The following is a 14,864-nucleotide window of genomic DNA, read 5'->3' on the forward strand; positions in this document are numbered from 1 at the left end:
TTAAAAGAAACCCCACATCCTTTTAATTTTACTCAAATGAAAAGAGAAAAAAAATTATCTAAATTGAAGGTTGCAGCAATCAAAAAGTTGTACAAAAAAACAGGATGAGGTATAGGAAGGAAATCCATTTTCATGTTTCAATTATGTAATTATTTCAATGTTCTTAATCATGTTATTGTCTATCTATAAAGTGCCAAGCCAAATCATATTCCTGTAATAAGTTTCAACTAACCATGGAAACAATGTTATATTATTTGGTTTGATACTTTGTCCCTGAAATTTATACAAGAAAATAGAAATGAATACTGAAAGATACATAAAACATTTGTGAGTTTCAAAACTTAATCCTTGGAAATAAAACCACCATATATGGTGAACTGTAAAATTTTCTGTCTGAAAGCCTGGTTAGTAAGCAAACCAAATTTTAACAACACAACAAAGGATATGAAGTTTTCTATCACATTTTGCTCACATTATTCATTAGCTAAAGAACAAATGGCAAAGCATACTATATTTCTGATCAATGCCAATGATAAATAAATATGAAACTGGAGTTTTCATCAAAAATGCTAATTCTAAAATAAATGGTTCACTTTCTTTTTTCCCTAAAAAGTTCTATACATTTTAGGCAACCTTTTAAAAAATATCTATTGAACATGGAGGTCCCAGGCACTGGTCTAGGTACTTATAAAGAATGAGTGACAGACAAATCAAATGCATTCCTTGCTCCTAATGAATCTAGTGAAACAATATTCATAATAATAATAATAATAATAATAATATTGAGAATAACCTCCAGCACATTATGACATACACAAATTGCTCCGTAAATGTAAATTCAGCTTAAATTTCTGGTTAAATCAAGATTTAAAACTTAATCAGTGTATTCTTTTATCCCCAATCCTTAATGGGAAAAAAAATGCAAACAACATAGCATCTCAAGGTCATCTGTCTAATCATAACTCATTATACACAATAAGGCATTTGTCAGTTGGGAACATCTAAGTTATAAATACAGTATTCCTTACATACAAGCAACCATTTCACCTAGGATCTGCCTCCTGGACTCTTTGGTTGGAACTCCTCTTCTCTCCAGACAACTGGCATTAACCTACTGCCATTATCTTCAGCCGTGTGCACCCCCTCTCCAAAACAGAGCTATTGCCACCTGGGTATACTAGCATACATAGAGTTAACCCGAAAAATCCTCTTCCACTCCTCCATGGTAACAACCAAGCAATGACTGATTTCTCCTACATAGAAGTTTACAGCTTAAAAAAAATGCCACGATAGGTACTGCAAACATTATCCTTGAAATTTCTCTATTTTATTAGTACTTAAACCAGCATTCCTTGCTCTCTGTCATAAAAGAAGAGTTTTTTTTTAAAAAACCCTGCAAGTATAAGTTCAGTGTGACTGTACTGTGTAACAGAATTTGTAATATCCAAAAAGCAAAAATTCACCATGTAATTTTAAAAGATGATATAATAATTATAGTAACAAGTTTTAGGAAAATACTTCAAAATTAATAGAACATATAAATGGCATGTAAAGTGACATGACAAAAATTATTTTACCTAAAACGTAATTTACAACATAACTCTAGAAATGACTGTTGCGTAACTGTAGACAGTTTCTCAAATGTTTCAAAAAATGTTTTAGAAGAGCATGAAAACTTCACCACATGAGCAAAACATAATTCTATATATTTTGACTTTACACCTGCCATGTTCCATAAATAATTTCTGGGCCATGAGGCTTTTTAAAAGAGTACTGGGAGAGACACAAAAGATTCAAAGTCTATTTCATGAAATAAAAGCCAATATCTCACATGAAGATTTGAACCTTGGTTTACAAAATCTCTAAAACTGTTTTGTTTTTGTTACAAATGTAATACATGTTCACTAGAAAATAATTCAAACAATGTAAGTGTCTGAAATAAAAAGAAAATCACCACCACCCCCCTCTATCAAGCTAGCACCATCCCTTGGCTCAGCCAAACCACCTCCCAGTATTTCCCTGGGGTCTTGGGGGGGGGGGGGAAAGAAGTGTATAAAGTACTATCTACATTTCGTATAAAGAGGTCATTTAAAAACCCTGACCCGCCCAAGTATGAAGATTCAACTAGTAACCAGAATTTGCTGGGGCACATGCTTATTTCTCTATCCTTCTATTCATTATAGAAATTGGCATTAAATATTATAAATCCACACATATATTGGAGAGCAGTAACAAGTACAGCAGTCATATAAATTTTACCCAGAATCTACTAAAGAAATACCTTAATTCTGAATTGTCATTGAGGACTGAAGAACAGCACATTACCAAAATTCTATTTTTAAAATAATTTGCTTTGAATATTACCTGTCCCGGTCCATGCTGACTGACCATCAGTAAGTGTAATAACAAAACCAGATCCTAATGTTTTCTCCCAAGCCACTTGTAGAAAATGAATTATATCAGGTTTAGAAGCAAGACAGATTCTGCTTACTTTTCTCTCCATTTCTGGTGACCTGTTATAAAAGAATAAAATTAATATTTTTGCAAGAAACTATCAAATAGTGATGCTTTGTATATTGGTCTCTCAGCTACACAAAGCACCAAGGAAATAAGTAAAACAAAACAAAACAAAACAAAAAAACACGTAATAGCTAGCCAACCACAAAACTCAGTAAATCATAGTTCTATTCAATACTGATTTGTAATTTTTACAGATGAGAAAAACAGAGATCCATAAATGGCAAATGAGCTGCCCAAGTTGAATGCTGAAAAAAAAAAATTACTATATCCAACAATATGAAGAGTAAAGACTTTCTTACTAATCCCAATTTCATTTCTAATCATTCAAGGTTCTTCTTCTATGAATTCAAAAACCATTCTTCTGGTAATTTACTCTAGAACCTTGTCCAGACTGACCTCACTTACCAAACTGTGGTACAACATATACTTGGTTAAAAGCAAATAACTGTTTTTTCTAAAACTGGAATACCCCCTGACCACATGCACTTCATTAAGAGATGCTTAAGCTGTAGAAGCTAACATGCAAAACAAAAATACCCTAAAAATTACAAACATGCAAAGAAAAAACATTACAAAAATTCAAAGCCAGGAACAAAGCATAAACTTCCAAAGATGAAAAACTACAAAGAATTATTCTTTAATCACAAAGCATGAATCTCTTGCTAGATAATTCTGAAAAAGCTAAAAAAAAACAAAATTCTTTAATCTTTTATTTGGGAAGAAGAATATAAAATTGCTTCAACTTTTATGACCAGTGTATATATATATGTATATACATATATATATGTATATACATATATTTATATACAGATATAGATATATAATATGCTATAAAAATCCAAAAGTAAATTAATTGGCACTTCACTGACAACTGAATAAGTTTTAACAAGAGCAAATTTTTAAATCAGTTTTAATTTGCTTTCTCAATTTAAAATTATTTTCATAAATAAAGCATATTATTTTTCTCAATTAACAGCTGAATATGAAAATAAAAACAACTGAATATGAAAAACTCACTTTGTCAGCTCCTCACACAACTGAATATGAAAATAAAAACAACTCACTTTGTCAGCTCTTCACAAAACAAAACTAACTTAATACAGATCTCTATCTTCTGGGAGTGGGAGGGATGCTTAATTATAGAATCCTAGAGCCATTCTACCTTAACAGTAAAAAGCGCAAGGAAGCAGGGCAATTTCCAGAATTAAAAAAAAAAAAGTATCTACAATTAAGAGTGTAAGATACCTCCAAATTGGTAAATTAACAATAATTCTAACTTCTACCTAGTGTACTCAGAAGACTGTTTATTATTCCTCCCACTAAAAGACCAAGCTTTAAAATAATCATACTTGTAGCCACACCAATTAAGTATGTTTATGTGTTAAAAATATGTAAATGTGTAGGTTTGACTACATCATCCACTAAAAAATGTAATTATTGCTACATATTTCATTTACTGAAAAATTTTTCCTACATTGAGGTCTTTTTTGCCTCAGTATGCTTACTTCTGAAATGTATTTTCCATTTGTGAATAAATTTCTTTTAAATCAATTAACCAAAACACTATTAAGTGTTAATGCAGTTAATTATCTACATGCTCTGTAATCCTTAAATTTGAAAATTACTGGAAAATGTGTATTACTATTTTTCCATGCCAATCATCGAAAAACACACATAGAGATTTACATAATTCTAATAGGCCCCCAAACCCATGACTTCGGAGGGGGAAGTAATAGAAACTTTTTTTTTTAAGATTGTATTTATTTATTTGACAGACAGAGATCACAAGTAGACAGAGAGGCAGGCAGAGAGAGAGGGGCAGGCAGGCTCCCTGCTGAGCAGAGAGCCCTATGTGGGGCTCAATCACAGGATGTGGGCTTGATCAGAGGACCCTGGGATCATGACCTGAGCCAGAAAGGCAGAGGCTTTAACCCACTAAGCCACCCAGGCTCCCCTAGAAACTACTTTTGAAGGCCACTTTTTGCCTCTCTAGAATTTATATACAAACACAAAGAGACACTTGCACAGGCTTTTCCTTCTTAAATATGTCTCAAGAAGCATGGCTATTGTTAGCAATTAATGTAGCTCTGTGGAAAGAAAACTCAGAGCTTAAATTCCTCTAAAACAGCAATTGGTTTCACTGCTATTTTTCACCATATTTAAAACAAGTGACAAACTGCTAATTATACAAAGCAGTTTAAAATTCAATATTCCAGATGCTTCATTCTACTTTCACAATGACATAAAGGGCTTTAATTTCAGGAATGTTAAATAGACATTTAGGGGTCGAATTAGTTTTAACATCTTTGAATTATTTGTGTTTCAAGTATTTATTTCCCAGTTTTCTGATCAACTCTACGTACTCAGCGCTAAAATTAAATTGTTTTATTTTAAAGATGCCATTATTTCACTAAACTCAGATTTGAAACTGGATGCTACCTGTGAGTCACGTTTAAGCACTTAACATTAAGAGTCCAAATGTGACCACTCAGTATCTTAAAAATACTTTGTGCCTCAGTAGCCTCAGATGCTTTCTCTCTATCAACTGAGTTATAATTTCCTGATGATGTATTATTTGAATGACTTCTGAATGAAATTCATTCTTCTACTTACTGAAGTCACCCCCTCATTAAATATCAAATACAAAAGATCTAAGAACCAACCACAAAAATAGGAAAAAGGATGACTTGCCAGTCTTACAAGAATCCTAAGAGCAAACCAATGATCTCTTTGCTTCCAGCAGCCCTGTAAATGGGAATAGTCGGCCATAGTTTTTCTGCCCCAAATACTTGAAGAAAGGGGTGCAATCCTCTTTAGAGGGACTGATTGATTAGGGCCATAAGAAAGCGTGTGTTTTGTTTTCTAAGGGCACTAAAGGTCACACTAGAAGTACTAGAATTGGCACCTCTCTCAGCCAGAGCCAAGGATCTAAGAGAAGCCTGCAGGTGGAAACAGTTGAGTCCCACCCCAATTTGTAGTTCAGTAGCTTTATTGAGAGCTCAGAACAGTTGAGAATTGAGAAGCTTATCTTTAGTACTTTGTGTCTTTGATACTTGGCTTCCTTCTTAGAAGAGAAATAAGTTGTTGGCTGGTATGCAGTTGATGTGATCTACACTCTGAACAAATACCATTCACAGTTGCCTCTGAATAAACAAGACGCTTTTTAAATTAGTTTACAAAGAATTTTGTATGCCCTTTTGGATGCTGATAAGGAGCAGTGCAGAAGCCAACTCTCTTAGGTCAGCTCAAGTTAGTGACAACACTATATCATTGATAACACCATTTTGAACTTGAGCTTCTTTTATTTTCCTTTATAGTAAGCTACGGCTTCTTTTCAAGCTGCTTGGGCTGCAGGTGTTCAAACTTAGGCAGCTATGCCAAGGAGTTGTACTTACAGATCAGAAAGGACTAAATGCATGTTTCTAATGAAGCAATTAACTTAAGTGCCCCTTGTTCATAAAAGTAGGCTGATACCTAAAGTGAATTCAGATTAAAGATTAGCACACAGCACAGTTAAGCCTGTAATTAGATTCCTGATATTATTTTGTTAAAACTTACTTAAAAAAAGAAAAGAAAAGAATGTAAATTGTAAATTGAAGTATGGTGATAAATTTTTTTAAAGTTCTATCATATTATAAAAATTCAAGGGTCAGACCATATGGATCGCTACATAAAAAGGAAAGAAATTGTTATGCAACAACCACTGGGCTATTTACTTTTAATAAGACAAACATCACACAATTCAGAAAACTAAGTGCAAAGAAAATGACAATTTTCCTATTTGCTTAGTATTTTTTAAAAGCATTGGTTATTAATGTTTATATTCCCAGAATTCCCCCACTGAAAACTTTTTTTAAGTTAATAATTGATTCCTAGCCTTTTCATTATTTTTTTCCTATCATTTTCATTAACAGCATGTCAACTTGCTGGAGTTATCTGACTAAAGGGTAAATTAAGTTGTTTTTTTTTTAAAGATTTTATTTATTTATTTGACAGAGAGATCACAAGTAGGCAGAGAGGCAGGCAGAGAGAGAGGAGGAAGCAGGCTCCCCACTGAGCGGAGAGCCCAACGCGGGACTCGATCCCAGGGCCCTGAGATCACGACCTGAGCCGAAGACAACGGCCTAACCCACTGAGCCACCCAGGCGCCCCTAAATTAAGGGTTTTTTTTTTCCCTTATATGACCACAAAATCAATTTAACTTTAAATTTCCAAAGCAATTAAACAAAAATATCAAGGTAACTTTCTATAGAAGAAATGTTTTCTTGGCATTTGTATTTTCAAGTTCCAAGTATCTAAACTTTAAGGGTAAAGAATTTATAGTATTATTAAATACTTTTCTAATAATGTCAATATTGCCTCCATTCTATTAATTTAGAAATGAAAATAAGGTGACCAGCCGTCCAGGTTTCCCTGAGGTTTTCTTGGTTTCAACATTGCAAGTCCCATGTCCAGGAAACATCCCAGACTCAGACAAACTAGGATGAATGGTCATCCAAAGTCAGAGTAAAATATAGTTAAGACAGTGGACATAATCTTGTTCAAAAACTTGTAAAATACAGCTAATGTTCAAGTTAGATGTCAAGTTAACAGTCTGATGCTTCAGGAATAAAGCATTAGAACTATAAAATCCGTCTAAAAATCAAAGCATCTTTGCCATGGTCATAGTCCCTTCTCAACTACCTCTTATGACTGTGGAATGCCAACTACTGCCATTCCAAATATCGTATAACTACTCATTTCCTCTACTTATCTTTTATAAATACCATTAATAATCATTAGTTTCATTGATTCATTTAAAGTTCACTTCCTCTTTCTTTTTTCATTACCCAATGAACTAAGTATTTTAAAACAATAAAATAACTTGACTAAATTTCCCACATAAAATCTAACACCTAGATCCAAAATGCCCTGAAAATTAGACCCCAAGTTCCAGGACTTCCTTTCTATTCATCAAATGGACACTCTTAATTACCAATAAACTTGGCAGAAAGGATGAGAGCATACTTATCATTTTGGAAACTTTCTAAACTTTCACAAAAACACTTCATTCCTAATTGCAGCGTTTCCTGTGAGAATGACACTTAACAGAGCTGAAGAGATAATACCTGAAATACAACATTAGCTAAACAACAGTCTTTCTTCATTAAGAATTTAGTAATTATGATTTGTAAGTCATGAAATTTTGACACCTCTTTTGTATTTTAATTTCAGAAGAGTGAAATACCATCAGTTAAGTGTATATACAGTCTTTTCTACCTGAAAAATGTGCTCCTCAGAATGAAATGTAACTGAAAGCACTCGTATGAAAAAGAAACAGGGCTTGTACTGTACTTTTTCCCCTACTCACAAACCCACCATTTACTGACAACTATACCCACTTATCTACCAATTTCTAATGGCAAAAGGGATGAATATTAAGATTGGGGTACAAAAACGTTAATACTGAAAAAAAAAAGAACCCTACAACATATCCTCAACTGGTGACATTACCTAATTCAGCCACTCAAAAATATTTAAGAAATATGAGAAACTGCCCATATTTAACAATGTTTAACCTACCAAAAAAATGGCAATTTCACATGGTTTGAAAGACGTAAGTATAAACAACAGACTCCAAACTGGATGAATAATTACTACTTATTTCCCATGCTGTAATTTTTTTACTTTAAGTCATTTTCAACCACATCCCTGAACATATTTTGGACTCTAGTGGGAGGATGTTCCAAGATAAAAGCAAAAGATTCACGAGCTGATAATTGTGCTAGGTGATGGGTACACAGGAATCCATTATGTTCTCTCTACCTTTATATATGTTTGAAATTTTCTACAATAAAATGAATAAAAAGAAAATAGTTCCCTCAGCATTATTTGACCACCAAGCTGATTATATTTTATAGGGTACCTTTATAAAAAGAGACAAAGTCATCTATGAGAAATGTGTTCTTCAATATATAACTTAAATACATAATTCAACACCTTAAAACTTAGGAGCCTATTTGAGAAATACTGAGCTCAGTGTTCGCTCTTTGGTTAAATAGTCTCTATCTGATCATCACTACACCTGAAATACTGGTATGAGATGCACTGGGGACTGACACAGAGATGAGCACACAACTCAAGTTAGGACAACTAAGACCAGTAAAGCCTAATTCCAAGACTTAAGAATATAGAATCTTCTCTACTGGATTTGATGCTATAACACTGTGAGCCTGAAGCTGCTGGCAACAAAACCAACAGAGCAGAAAGTGAAACAGAGATGTGCACAGCAGCTCAGGTCTGATTCCAGCAAAACCAGAATCTAGATCTAACCATAGATGTTTTAGGTAGGAGGCCAAGAAGTTCCTTGCTGTTTAAGCTACTCTGTTTTAGGCTTTTGAATCAGTCAGACCTCAGTATGAAATCCTCACTATCATTCCGTGGTTGTGTGGACTTCAGAAAGTTATTTAATTCTCTAAACCTCAATTATCTCATAGTACCTGCAATGTGTATATTCTGTTAGTGGCATGAATACCAAACTTTGGGAAACACTACATTAAACTCATAGCATTCAACACCAAATAGGAAGTTTCACATTTTCAGCTTAATAATTTCATTTTTCAGCTCACTCTCATCAGTTCTAAAGCACATGACATTTGAAAGCACTGGGCAACTTTGTTATTGCTACATGATAAATAACTGGTAACAGGTGGTTCAAGAAGACAACTGGTGAATATTTTCCAAAAGGCCCTAATGATTCAGGTGGGGGGGGATGTCTATTCAAACGAAGTTTCAAGTCTTGGTTACATGGCAAAAAAAATGCTTTCCAAGTTTTAAAAATCATTAATCAATAAGTTTAATGTTTTCTCCTTAAAACTCAACAGCTTACCTCAAAATATTGGCAAATGTTCTCTAAAAGAGGGACCCAATCAATTTACATTTTAAAATTGTTTCTTTCTCTTCCATCTTTAATATATTCAAAAGAACACATTAAAAGACTGTTATAAACCTCTAATACAATTCATTTTTTCACGTTTATAAGATATTTATAGAAACAAATGTAGCTCCTGGCAGAACATATGACTTCGACTATACTTTCCAACCATTCTTCTCAATATAAACTTAGAGGAGTGTGATGCGCTTAAACAATTAAGATTGCTATACAAAAGCCATCAGTCTCTTACTAGAAAAGAAAAGCAATGAGAGGACTAGTCCTGATACTCATGGCTAAAGCTCTTCAAGGACTGTTTTAGGACCATCATTCAAAGAACGCTCAGTTTAAACTTTTAGACGTCTGCAAAACAGATGTAAGACTGTTTGTATGGTTCCAGTGACTTGGTATAAAAGCTTCAAATGTGTCTTTACTTTGCATCAAATGCTCTATTACAGTGATATCCATATGGGAATTAACAGTGGTAATCTGCGACATTCAACCAAACATATCAACTTTACTAGCCCTTTAATCCACTCATTTTCTTCTGAGATATAACTATCAAACAATTAGACCAAATCTTATCACATTTAAACTTCAGGAACTTATTATGCTTTCTCTATTGCTAAATTCTCAGAGCATAAACTTTGGTTCCCAAAAGTAATATCTAAGTCTTAAGTTCAGCCAATTTTTGTAAGAATAATATGTAGAATGATGAGGTTCGTTACTAAACACAGGATTAAGGCAAGAGCTTTTTTATTCAGTTTATCGATTTTACAAAATTATAAATTGCAACCACGCTGTCATTTTTTTTAAAAAACACATAAGCCCCCATATGGAACTATATTAGTGTACTATGTTATATAAGCATCCACCTATAAATTACCAAAGAACTGTCAATAAATTTTTTTAATTCAACTTTAAATGCTACAAAGTTTAAACAGATGTTATCCTACTTTCTCTGAGCAGCTGTTCATTGGACATGTTCCTTATTTATTGATATACTGTGTTCAATGCTAGGGTCACATTTCTTAAACAGGAACTTGGCAACTTCCAAATTCCATGGTAAATATTGACATATCTCAGCATGTCAATATTTATACTGTCAAGACTTTGATGAGTCTCCTCAACAATGGCTGCATCTTATTTCTTAGCAGCCGCTTGCTTCTGTTCCAGTTGAGCAAGGTCTTTCTTTATTCAACAGCATCCTCTCACACAAAGACCTGATTGACTTTCTTGCTTATTTCAACATTTTGGACCCTTTTACAGGGTTAGTAAAGTTCAAAGAAACAAGGCACAAATTTAGCAAGAGCTGCTTTTGATTACTTGATCCCAAGCCTAATCACCATTTTCAACCCCACTGCTGGGGTTGAAAGCTGCTGAAGGCTTTTCAGAATTTATAGTCAGATTATTTTATTTTCTGTTAGTCCTGAAGGCTATGCAACATTATAAAAAGATTGGTTTATGGACTACGACAATGATGATAATATTCAGAGGACAGTTTAAATTAAAAATATTTACCATGAAAGGTAGTTAGAAGTCTGGTTCATTATTTACAATTAAACAGTGTTTTTGTTTTGTTTTGTTTTTTAAAGATTTATTTATTTATTTATTTGGCAGAGATCACAAGTAGGCAGAGAGGCAGGCAGGGAGAGAGGGGGAAGCAGGCTCCCTGCTGAGCAAAGAGCCCAATGTGGGGCTCGATCCCAGGACCCCAAGACCGCGACTCAAACCGAAGGCAGAGAGGCCTCAACCCACTGAGCCACCCAGGCGCCCCTAAACAGTGTTTTAAATACAAAATCACCTACATTTTGTGCCAAGTACCAGAAATTATGTTAACAAACTATTATCTTTAACTCAACCTTAACAACAAATTTCCGTATCACTGTGAGAAAAATCTTTGCAATATCTTGAAAATAGCCTGGGATTTCCCAACAGCACCCAATCAAAGGTTTAATTTAAAGCTATTGGCAGTACTGGCATCTACCAAAAGTATGGATGCCTCATGAGCATTTTGGAATTCTAGTATGGCTTTCCCACTTTGAGGCAACAGAAGTCTCAAGGGTGTTCTTCCACAAAGAGCCCCATCTCATCAACATTAAAAACTGCTGACTATAATGACTATGATAACCCTCTGTTCATTTCAGCCAATGTCTTAGGAAAAAGAGCACAACTCATGTTCTCATCAGCGCTGGCAGCTTCACAAATGACAAGGAACAAACTGCCCTGGACAATAAAATTATTAACTACCTCCTACCTGTATAAAAACAATCCTTCTATTATTTTAAGGACAGCTACCTTTTTCCTAGAGAACAAGGTATAGCAAACAGACCACTGATTTTATACCCAAAAGAGTCAGCTTGAAATCAAAACTCTACTGCTTCATAGCTAAGTGACTTTGGTCATGCCATTAATGCATTAAAACATTTACGACTGCTTCCTACGTACCAGGCTTTGATATCCCCAGAATGAGTAAGATACATTTTGAACTCTCTAGTGACATAAAAAAACACCCCAAAATAATTATTGTAAAAGCTTGTAAAGTGCAGAGGTGGGATGGTCTCTCCTCTCAAGAGTTCATGTAAGCCAGCCGAACATTTCAGGGAAGGCTTCCCTGAGTTACACCTGATAAGAATCTTAAAAGGTAAAAAGGAAAGAGATAAGAAAAGGCACCCCATGCAGAAGACCCTGCATGAGCTTAGGCTTGGAGGCAAGAAACAGCATAATACCTGGAAACCATAAACAATTCAATGTTTCACAATGACTATAAATCAAGGATGACTAAATTCAAATACCAAATCAAATTCATTCACTCAACCAAAACATGTGCACTTCTATATCATCAGATAGAGCTTTAGAATTTGGCATAAGGAAACAAAACAGATAACAACTCTTTCCTTTGGAGACCAACAATGAAAAAAAACACATAATATGTAAAATATATAGTATGGTGATAAGTGCTAGAGTCAAGGGAGAAGATAAGACAGGATAGAGAAAACTGGGAGTACAGAGGCCAGTGAGGGAAAGGGGATAGTTGCAAACCTGCAATTTTAAGTAGGGAGGGTAAGGTAGGCTTTATTGAAAAGGTGATGTTTGAGCACATACATGAAGATCAGTTGTGAGGATGTCTGGGAAAAATCATTCCAAGCAGATGAAGCAGCCAGTGCAAAGGCCCTAAGGCAGAAGTGGGCTTAAGAAACAAGGAAGCTGGGGCGCCTGGGTGGCTCAGTGGGTTAAGCCTTTGCCTTTGACTCAGGTCATAATCTCAGGGTCCTGGGATCGAGCCCCGCATCGGGCTCTCTGCTCAGCTGGGAGCTTGCTTCCCCCTTCTCTCTCTGCCTGCCTCTCTGCCTACTTGTGATCTCTGTCCATAAAATAAATAAATAAAATCGTTAAAAATAAATAAAAATAAAAAGAAACAAGGAAGCCAATATGGCTAAGACAGAGTGAGGGGAGAGCATACAAAGGGCTGAAGTCAGGGAGGTAATAGGAAAACAGATCATGTAGAGCTTTGTAGGCCCATGTCAAGTTGTTAGCTTTTAAAATGAATCAAATGAGAAGTCATAAAATGGTTTTACGCAAAGAAGTAATGTTACATTTCTTCTAATAAACTTTTTATTTTGGAGTAATAATGAATTTACAGGAAAGTTGCAAAGATAACACAGAGTTCCCATATACATCTCACCCAGTTTCTTCTAGTATTAATGTCTGGAATTCAGAAAGAGAGGGAACTAAGAATATGAATACGGGAGCCTTCAGTATACTCAAGGTTATTTAAAGTCATTAAGACTCGATGATATAATTAAAACGAAGTGTAAAAAGAAGAAAAGAAGAGAAGCAAAGATTGAAGCCCTGGAACACTTAGCAATAAGAAATCAAGAAGAACAGAAGGAAGACAAAAGGAACCAATAAGGTAGAAGGAAAACCAAGAGTGTGATGTCCTAGAAATGAAGTGAAGAAAATACATCATGAAGAAGGAAGGGATTAACTACGTCAAAGTCTGCTGATAGTTCAAATACAAAAAAGACGGAATGATTAACACCTGGAAACCACTGGTGACACTAAGAAGAGGTTTGGGGGGGACGGGTGGGACCAAAAGCCGTGCTGGAATGATCTCCAAAAAAGTACAGAAAAAGAGGAATGGGGATTTGGAATATAAAATCCTTAGAGAATTTTTGTTCAGAAGAGCAATAAATGAAGAAGTGAAGAAATGGAGAAGCGGAGAAAAGTTAAGAGAAGCATTTCTTAAAATTAAAAGAAACAACATGCAGGTCAAATGTGGGTCTTAATCTAAGAGCCACAGGGGAAAGAATATAAAAAATACGGGGGAGAAGAAGGACAAAGACAAACACGAGCACCCAAAGAGCCTTAATCTTAAACTGCTGGTGGCTATTTAGGGATTCGAGAAAACAAGCAGTTAAGTAAAACCATTATCTTTTCATATATGTGCCCGTCAGTGAATTTTAAAAAAGGAAATCAGGCAAAAGGAAACCATTATCAACACTAGATATAAAGTAAAAAGAGAGGACGGGGGATGAGGGAGGCTGACTACTGGTAAAAAGGCAGTATCATTTTAATTTGAAAACCATATATTGGGTTCCCAAGAACTATGCGAACTGAATACATCAAAACTCTTGTTTTTCCATTTGGGTTATGCAAAGACAAAAACGGGTGGAAAATAAAGCTTCACCTAATGGGATTATCCAAACGAAAAGAAGCTAAATACACTGATTAAAGAGAAAGTTGGCATGCGATTCCTCTCCGTGATGGAACACTTCTCTAGAATACCTGTGCAACCACTCAACTCAGGAAAGGGCAGTTTCCTTCCCTTTGTTACTACACCAAGTTTCTTACTCCAAAGGGCCTAGTCGGCTTCAGGCTCCAGGTGAAACCAACGGACAGTTTACAAAGAGCGAGGGACTGGGAGACAGGCAAGGCCAGCGTCCGAAGTGTCCCACAGCCTACTCAACACAACCCTCCGGATTCAAATGCCTTCCGACTTCCACAACAGACCCAAGGGCACTGCAAAGGCGCTCTGCATTCTACAGAATCCCTCGGGTGCAAAGGGAGAAGCCGAACGGGGGGCGTAGCAGGTGCACACCCTGCGCCTACGTTGAGAGAACCAGGCGTCCCCGAGAGTGCATCAACGGAAGGTCCAGGAGCTTACACATTGAGGGGGCTCCGAGCTGGGAAAAATCATGCACTGAGGAATTCTAGAGGGAAATAATAGGGAACTAAAAAAGAAAGTGAGAAACAAACAAAGGACAGCACAGAGGACCATTACTATTCCTAACCTACTAAACTACGCAGCTCACACTTCCGTACCCTACCTCTCAGTGCCTCCACTTCCGGTCTCCTCCAAAAGACCCGCTCCCACAGACCGACGTCCCGCAGCCAATGAGAGTGTGGTCCACTTCCGCCCGGACGCATGACG

General features: G+C 35.6%; 1 protein-coding gene across 13 annotated transcripts in view; it reads right to left on the reverse strand.

The window, feature by feature from the left end:
* Window positions 1-14,853, reverse strand: part of XRCC4 (X-ray repair cross complementing 4) — a 336,879-nt gene extending 322,026 nt beyond the window's left edge. For 8 of the 13 annotated variants that reach the window (XR_014310086.1, XM_082724692.1, XM_082724697.1 and 5 more), the window contains exons 1-2: window positions 14,761-14,853; window positions 2,365-2,513 (exon numbers count right to left, since the gene is read on the reverse strand). Coding sequence is in view for 9 of the 13 variants with exons in the window: in XM_082724692.1 (XP_082580818.1) it covers window positions 2,365-2,503 (139 nt within the window). In the remaining 4 variants the exon portion in view is untranslated. The other 5 variants (XR_014310087.1, XM_082724694.1, XM_082724695.1 and 2 more) reach the window with 4 other exon arrangements.
* Window positions 14,854-14,864: the final 11 nt, after the last annotated feature.

Source organism: Mustela nivalis (assembly GCF_964662115.1).
Source record: "Mustela nivalis genome assembly, chromosome: 3".
NCBI classification, from domain to species: Eukaryota; Metazoa; Chordata; class Mammalia; order Carnivora; family Mustelidae; genus Mustela; species Mustela nivalis.